Source organism: Sinocyclocheilus rhinocerous, unplaced genomic scaffold (genome assembly GCF_001515625.1).
Source record: "Sinocyclocheilus rhinocerous isolate Xijiao unplaced genomic scaffold, SAMN03320098_v1.1 scaffold1545, whole genome shotgun sequence".
NCBI lineage: Eukaryota > Metazoa > Chordata > Actinopteri > Cypriniformes > Cyprinidae > Sinocyclocheilus > Sinocyclocheilus rhinocerous.
The window spans coordinates 106,715-115,725 of NW_015626380.1; the positions used below are offsets into that span (position 1 = coordinate 106,715).

General features: G+C 35.9%; 1 protein-coding gene across 1 annotated transcript in view; it reads right to left on the reverse strand.

Moving 5' to 3' along the window:
* Window positions 1–2,970: 2,970 nt before the first annotated feature.
* arpp19a (cAMP-regulated phosphoprotein 19a) overlaps window positions 2,971–9,011 on the reverse strand; it is an 8,164-nt gene continuing 2,123 nt past the window's right edge. Inside the window, exons 2-3 of the mRNA XM_016518033.1 lie at window positions 7,701–7,820; window positions 2,971–4,732 (exon numbers count right to left, since the gene is read on the reverse strand). Of these exons, the coding sequence (XP_016373519.1) occupies window positions 4,562–4,732; window positions 7,701–7,820 (291 nt within the window). The 3' untranslated portion in view covers window positions 2,971–4,561. The remainder of the gene's footprint in view (window positions 4,733–7,700; window positions 7,821–9,011) is intronic.

A 9,011-nucleotide genomic window follows, 5' to 3' on the forward strand; every position in this document is an offset into this window, starting at 1 on the left:
ATGTTGGCTTTTGGCCATAATTCCTGCAGACTGCAGCCAATGGAAACGCTTCTCTATCAGTGCGTCCTGCTCAAGTGTGCCGCACAAGTCCTGAAAAGTGAAGCCAAAACGTTTCGACCCCCCAAGAAATGCTCCTCACAGGACAGAGCATGAAAGCAGACTGCAGTTTTTGTTCAGTGCTGAGTTAGGCCTATTCAAACTCAGATCCTCTCATTATAACAAATAAAGTGTGGACACAATGTAAATAATAGATTCAGTGTGCAGTGGAGAGCTTCATTAACTATGAAACTTCATTAAATTTGTGAGATTGCCATGAATTAAGATGAGTGAAATATTGCCTCATAATGGGAAGGTTCATTTCTGTCATTGATCAGAAGGTGCTCCTAAATTTTTGATTGTGTTCCTAATTTTTGTTTTATTAATTTTTTTTTTAAATAGGAGCACAAGTGCTCCTAAAAAGAAATGCAAGCGTAGAGTCATTTTACAAACTAATTGCAAATGTTTATGCAAAGTGTATACTATTAAATATAATCTACAAATCATGCAATGCTGTACCACTAAATAAGAAGTGTTTTTATGGAGGTCTTAGCTAATCAGGCCAATTAGAGACAATTACTAATCACTCTCATTTTTTATTAAATCATTCTTTCATTTCACTCATCTAGATACATTTTGTTTTAATTATTAAACAAACGGGACCATTAATGATGCTTATATTATAAGCATTGCAGGGTGCCTGTTTTGATAACATCAAATTTTTCATTTTTGGGTGAACTATCCCTTTAAAGCTGAAACATGACAAAAAGAAACGGTGCAGATCAACTGCATTATTAGAGATAACTACATTATCAGTTAACTCCATAATTCTGGTACAATTTACTCACCTTTATGTCATTCCAAGCGCAAAGACTTTTTTTGAATCTTATATTCGGTCTTCTGAAGCCATGTAGCCTAATAACTTAAGTTGTAATTTGCTATAAAACGCTCTCACATCTCATTCATGCTTATGTTTTTCACTGCAAAGTTTGCAGCATTTCTCATGACTGATTGATATGCGTCATTTGAATGTTTTGAATTGAACTGCTAATAACTGTTTTAGTGAAACAACTGTTATTTTTATAAGAAGTGTTTTTATGGAGGTCTTAGCTAATCAGGCCAATTAGAGACAATTACTAATCACTCTCATTTTTTATTAAATCATTCTTTCATTTCACTCATCTAGATACATTTTGTTTTAATTATTAAACAAACGGGACCATTAATGATGCTTATATTATAAGCATTGCAGGGTGCCTGTTTTGATATCTAAGAAGGTTTAGAGAAAATATGAAATAAGTGTAATGTTATTATAGATTATAAAGGGTTTTATAATTAAACACTTTCAAAGTCAGAGTCCCCTCAGTGAATTTTTGGCCATTTCCACCACTGACTATTACATTTTAATTTAGTCTTAAATTATATGTCATTGGTATTTAAAAATTTAATAATAAATTATTCAAATTCTAATTTAATATGCTACTGCATTATTGACTGCATTACAGCTATGATCAATCGAGTGTCCTCCACTTAAAGGGATAGTTCACCCAAAAATGAAAATTTGATGTTTATCTGCTTACCCCCAGGGCATCCAAGATGTAGGTGACTTTGTTTCTTCAGTAGAACACATTTGATGATTTTTAACTTTAACCGTTGCAGTCTGTCATTCGTATAATGCATGGCAATGGTAACATACTGTATTTTTGATTAACGGCAGCCTTTAAAAAATATATTCCAAACTTTTACCTGTAGGGTATAAATAAATATACAGTATAACAGTGTATCATTAGTGTCCACTCTGCCCTCTGTTGGTGCAGTTCTCATTCTTAGACACAATTGTGGTAGATTATAAAACACTCTCTATAAGATTTTACATTATCAGCCCAGATCCTTAACCACTACGCAACATTTTTTTATATACATTTTCTCAAGCTTGTTAAAAATCTCTGACATGCCTTTGCTCAAGACCACACTGGCTGGCAATATCTGCTAGAATTCAATTAAGGACACTGTTGCTGGCTTGATTATTTTTCTCCACTTCTACTGAAATGTTTGCCTCTTCCCTGACCCACCATGCCTGCTCTATTATGCTGTCAAATATCTCACTTTGCCCCACTCTCAGATCTAAGGATGAGTTTCTTCATTTCCACCCACTACACTGAGCTATTTATTTGTTTCTGTCAGGACCACTATCGTCAAAGATCATTGACAATTAGCATACAGTTTGGATTGGCGGTATGGTTCTGTTCTGGGCAAGAACTCCCTGCGCATCCATGCAGCCTAGCATGGATGAGAGCAGGGAGAGCAGCGATAACAGATATCATTAAAGTTCAATAATTTTATGTACACATTTTAGAATTAGTCTGATTCAAAGGAGAATCAGAAGGCTGAATCCCGACTGACAGAGGAGGAGATATTTTAAAATGTATTGTGCGTGTGTAAATTACATTTTAAAATAGAAGTTATTTAAAATTTTAATAATATACACTGTATTTTTGATTAACGGCAGCCTTTAAAAAATATATTCCAAACTTTTACCCGTCGGTAATAAAAGGTAATAAGGACCTGAGCTAATATGACAATGAATAGCAGTATTTATATTATCTAACATTAACAAATATGAAAAAATACTGTAACAAACATATTGCTTATTATTAAGTTTACTTTAGTTAATGCACTACTAATGGGACCTTATTGTAGTGTTTATTTTTTGGAATCTGAGAAATGGAAATATCAAGCCCAATAGATAATTTCACTTATAAAAATACTCAAAATCACAGAAGGTTTGCAAAACTATTTTATTTACAAGTCAAAATGGCTCAAAAGCGGCCAGTTTATGCTCATGCAAACCGTGGAGTTTACTGTAGTGTGACGATGTGGTGTGAGGAGCCGACAGGCAACTGTCTCCCTCCTCTGCATAGAAGACAATTTACAGGAGATCTCATGGAGTTTATTACACACCAGAAGGTGGAGAAGCATCCTCACTGCCTGGACTCTACAACCAGACACAAGTGACGTATGAAAGAAACGTGTGGCGTTACAGAACTGCTTGCCAATCTGTGCATTGGCACTACATCATCATAAGGCTTTAAGCTCTATGGTACAAAACAAAATGACAGCAGTCTCAGAGATCTGCATTACATGCTATCAATCATGACTAACCAAGTGTCCTCCACTTAAAGCTGAAACATGACAAAAAGAAACAAGCATTCTCATCAAAGAAACAGGGTGCAAATCAACCACATTATTAGAGATTACTTTCAATTCATTATCGATTCAAGCACTTAACTCCATGATTAATGGAAAAGCTCACCCCTAAAAGAAAATTCTAGCACAATTTCCTTTTTACTCTTATGTCATTCCAACCGCACGTGACTTTCTTTGGATCTTATATTAGGTCTTCTGAAGCTATGTGATAACTTAAGCTGTAATTTGCTGAAAATGCTTTCAATCTCATTTACGCTTATGCATATTCAAACATTATTTTGTATGGTGCTTTTGCATCAGCATCAAATAGCCATTGGTTGTGCAATTTCTCGTGACTAATTGTAATGCGTCATTTGAATGTTTTGAATTGAGCGCAAGCACTTATTTGGAAAAATGAAAAATTTCAGTCCCACACACAAAGTTATTGTATGGCTTCAGAAGACACAAGATAAAAGCATGGCAACACAGTTGCCAAATATCAAATGCTGACCTAGTTACACCTGACTTTCTGTCCGTTACAACTGAAGCTCCATGCTGAAATTCACATTTGGCTTCTGTAAACAGTAAATGCCTTCTCTGATTTGATTGGCCATCTAAGTCATTTTGATACTGATGAGTGCTGTGTGTGCAGCTCAGATAAGTAAGTACATTATCTTGGCATTGTACAACATCTTTGCAACAAAGTACAGTTATTATTAGGCAATTATTTAACAACTTTTATAATACACCTAGAAAAAATGCAGAGGTCCGTATCTCGTTGAACCTCCATGGTTGGAACAAGTTGTATGAACTACTTAAAGTACAATTTTTTGTAATTCCCGGAGCTCTACAACCCTTTCCCTCTATAGACTTTCTTTGTTTGAAAAAGAGCAACTTTGACATTCCACTAAACATTTCCTTTTGCGTTCACTGGAGGAAATAAAGTCATGCGCAATGGGTAAATGACAGAATCTTCATTTTTGGGTGACCTTGTCCTCTAAGCAATGGGTAATTGAGGAATGGTTATAATTAAAATGCAAAACATCTTCTAAAATGCAGTTTGCCCTCACTCACTAGCAAATATGTACACTTTCAACTACATACTATGACACATTAAAAATATCAGAAGACTTTTGAGAACTTCACCCCCCTTTGGAGCCACGACCCAACCCATCTCACAGTGTGGCAGTACAGCTCTGTAACATCTGCAACCCTTGAATATTCAGTGTATTTTCAGAGGACAGGAAACAAGAGAGGATGAGGGCAGGAATGCAGTATCAGAGATAAATGGATGAAGAGATAGGATTTGGGAGTGTGGAGTGAAGGACAGCAGCAGGTATCAGCCAGCCAGTTTGCTGGCCACCAGAGAGGGTTTCCTCTGTGGCAGGTCCTGAGGGGTGGGGATGTGGTCTCCGGTGATCTCGGTCTTCTCTGTCTGCACCGCTGGAAGCTGCTTGTTCTTGATCTTGGCCTTCGCCATGTTGTAGTCGCCTGAGTCAAAGTACTTTGGCTGGGAAAGAAAGCAGTTGAGGAGAACTTGTTGGCATGAGTGAATTATGGCACAGTAAATGTGTTGATTCTGTTCCAAATACTTTGAAAGATGTTGTTACACTGTAAATATACATGAATTGAAAAAATGTTCAACAAAAACAAGACTGCCAAATATGAAATAGTATGCAATAGTAAATACAAACATATAATATGAAATTATTTCTTAATACACTTCTTACTGTAATGTCACGATCAACACGGAAGACGCCATTTTTCTCCTGCAGCAGTAGGGTTGGGTATCGATTGGGTTTTTTACGATACCGGTGCCAAATCGATACTTTTAAAACGGTACCGGTGCCTGAACTGATACTTTAAAAAAAGAGCCACAAAAAACCGATGGATAACATTAAAGAACATTAAAAATATTTAAAATAAATATACATTTCCCGAGTTGTGCTTCCCTTACTCTAAGGCTAATAAATGTATTTCACGATCTGGGTCATTATTTAATACAAAACCACACATAATGTTTCTACTGTATCTCTGTCAATCACTCTGATATTTAGTTAAAATGAGTGAATTGACTGAGTGCTGTCCGTCACTGTCTTTAATCAGTTCTGTGAATGACTGTATGGTATGCCACATGCACTGTAATATGTTTTATATTAAATATTACATTTTCAAATGAAAATAGCAACATGATTGTTTTATAAAGTATGCTTTCATATGTGTTAAAGGGCTAAATTTCTGCTGGAGGAAACAGCTGTGGTGTGATGAGGGGTGAACGCAGCGAAAACTTTACAGTAGATGGGAAACCGATTGCTCCCTCGTGACCTTTTGTAAACTGTATTTATGACAAAGAACTGCACAGATACAGATATTATAACAATCTATCGATAAACACACACCTTGTGTCCTCTGTTTCTGTTTGAGTCTGCGGATTGTAGAACATGCTGAAATTTAAAGGGGACTGACTCTGAGGCGATCACAGGATTGAACGCAACTGTTTTGAACGAGTGCACCTTTTTTTAACAACCAAAAAGTTTCGTTGTCTGTTGAGGAAGAACAGACGTTCCTCTTGTTGATAGCAGAGGAGCGGATCCAGCGAGAGATTGATGGGCCGACGCGGAATGAAAACGTTTTTTTTAGGAGTCGTGGCAGAAGAGGCGGCGCAAGTGGCACCGAAATGAGGCACCGAAATCTGCGTTCTTATTCGGTTCTAGTACATACCGGTTACATAGGTACCCAACCCTATGCAGCAGGCTTGCTACATGCAAGGTCTGCCTACACTACCAGTCAAATCTTTGGAATAACTAAGATTTTTTAAATGTGTTTGAAAGAAGTCTCTCATGCTCACCAAGTGAAAACATTGTGAAATAAGTAATATTGTGAAATATTATTACTATTTATTAAAATAACTTTTCTATTATAATATATTTTAAAATATAATTTATTCCTTTGATGGCAAAGCTGAATTTTCGAAATCAAGCTGATAACATATTATTATTATTATTACTATTATTAAAAGCAGTTTTTGGTGCTTAATATATTTGTGGAATCAGTGATACTCTACCATTCAAAAGATTGGGGCAAATAAGATTTATTATTTTATTTTTTAAGAAATGTATATTTTTAATAAGGAAGGAAATATCAAATTGATCAAAAGTGACAGAAAAGTCATGCATAATGTTACAAAATATTTTTTTAAATGCTGTTCTTTTGTACTTTCTATTCATCAAAGAATCCTGAAAAAATGTATCAAATTTTCTACAAAAAGATTAAAGGGGCTATAAGTAAGAATTTTCATGCATTAATTGCTCTTTTATTGCCAATGTGTGAAGAGCTTGACCTAGGTCGTCTATGAAAGCCTGTAGATTGATTTTTATTTGAAGGACTTGGGACGTTTTTGCTTGGAAAATCAAAAGGATGTAATGTTTATGTGTGCTCCTGAGAGCCTCTCTTCCGTTCTGACACATGAAACAAATGCTTATACAATATTCAGGTTAATGACAAAAGAGCTGCTCTGTACCATAATGTCAAAATGTCATGCAAAACAAAGGCATTAATTCAAACTAAAGTCTCACATAGCCAGATCTATACAGTCTATAGTCTCAAATATACCTTATAATCAAACTATCATAAGTGTATTTTTAATTATCTCATTTGTCAACATGATGCCGGTCAATTGCAGAGCTGGTGCAAACATATCCACATCGCTATGATCAGATGCTTTCTTAACTGCTGCTTTCTCACCGCTGTCATTTTTATTGTGTTTATTTTGTTAGAGGAAATCATTATTGACATATTTGTTACTGAATATTGACATATTCATCTAAGTGTCGGTCTCAGCAGCGTGGACGGCATCTTGATGTCCGTTACATTATATCAGTGCAAAGCTATTTCCAACTTCTTTTTACTTCTAAGCAAAGAACGGGAAAAACGTTTCCGCGAGTATATCGGGGCACTGAATTACGTTCAGTCTCTTGTACATTATGTGTGCAAGTTACTGTCTGCAGTTCACTTAACAGCCACCGGTGTCGCTGAATATAGTGCCTTTAAGGAGCAAAAACTGTTTTCAACATTGATAAGAGCCATTAATAATAACGGAGCACAAATAATTAATGAACAAAATTGAGCACCAAATCAACATATTACAATACTTTCTGAAGGATCATTTGAACACGAAAGACTGAAGTATCCACAGCCTTGGTGAGCATAAGAGACTTCTTTCCAAAACAACTTCCAAACTTTTGACCATTAATGTACATCCACGACCGAGGTTAATGTTCTCAAACTGACCAGAACTTGTGTCTGTAACACATCTTGCAGTGCACATGCCATCTGTGGCTCATGACTCAGTCACATGATGCTGTGATGTTCTACTGCCTGTGTAAAACCACCAAAGCCCTGTGATCTGTATCTCCTCTTATAACACAGTTATTCACCCTACCAATGTGGGCAGAAAGAGAGCATTGAATGAATCTCACCCCCTTCTGCAGTCTTTTTCTGAGCAGATCGGATCCTCCAGGCTTATTACCCAAGTGAGGGTATTTGGACTTCAGTTTGGCTTCCTCCAGTTTCTCTGGACAGATCTTATACTCCTCATCCTGAGAGAAAACACACATCACTCACATAAATTAATGTGACAATTTTGAGCCATACTGGCACCATTTAATTAAAAAATATCTGAGACTAACAAAAGAAGATTTCCCAAGCAAAATTCTAAAATGACAAACCAGAGATGGTCTTAGAGAAAGAGATGGTATGGAGAAAGCAGGTTCTGAATTTCGTTTTGGAAAATGGGGAGGAATTCCCCCTTTAGGTGGCTCTTATGGGGGGGATTTTTTAATTTGAAGGGGGAGTTAGGGTATTTTTTTAGACATATTTTTAAACTACAATCATCCAACTTAAATGTTTAGTGTATTTGTGTTTTACCATTTATAATGTTGTTGATTCATATTTATATTGTGAGGAAGATACTTAAAAAGATCTTCGATTTCAAACTCTGAATTGAATTTATTTTAACTAAAAAAGACAAGCAAACACTCAGTAATAAAATGAGAACAGATAAATGACAAGCAATGGCACAAACAAATACAATAACAAGATACAACTAAAATTAACTGTGCTTTAAGTTTTTCAGGTAGGTATAACAGTAATATTCAGGTACAGAAATACCACAGAAACTGAATAATCTATTTAACTAAAATAACACTGGTTAGTCTTCAATGTATAGGCTAAATAAACATTAATGACTGACAGCAGCAGGTTTATATAGTTTGTTACATTCACTTAAAGGGGTCATATGATGCAATTTCAATTTTTCCTTTCTCTTTGGAGTGTTACAAGCTCTTGGTGCATAAAGAAGATCTGTAAAGTTGCAAACACTAAAGTCTCAAATCCAAAGAGATATTCTTTATAAAAGTTAAGAGTCAGCCACACCTACCTAAAACGGCTCGTTCTAACACGCCCCACATGTCTACGTCACGATGTGCGAAGATTTGCATAACACCGCCCAAATGTGCACGCAAAGAAAGAAAGCGTGGTTTCAGGAACAGCAGTAGTGTTAATGCAGCCATGTCAGGGAGACGCTGTGTATTTCAGTGCAAAAGCAAAAGCACTTTATTTGGCCTTCCGGAAGTAGATGCAATTAGGAATCATTGGTTAAGATTTAGTTACAACAGAACAGCACAACCCAGATGTTCGAATTAGTGCAACGCATTTTATGGACGACAGCTTTTTGAACCTAGAAGAGTACAAGGCTGGATGTGCAAAAAGGCTATTTCTAAAAAAAAAAA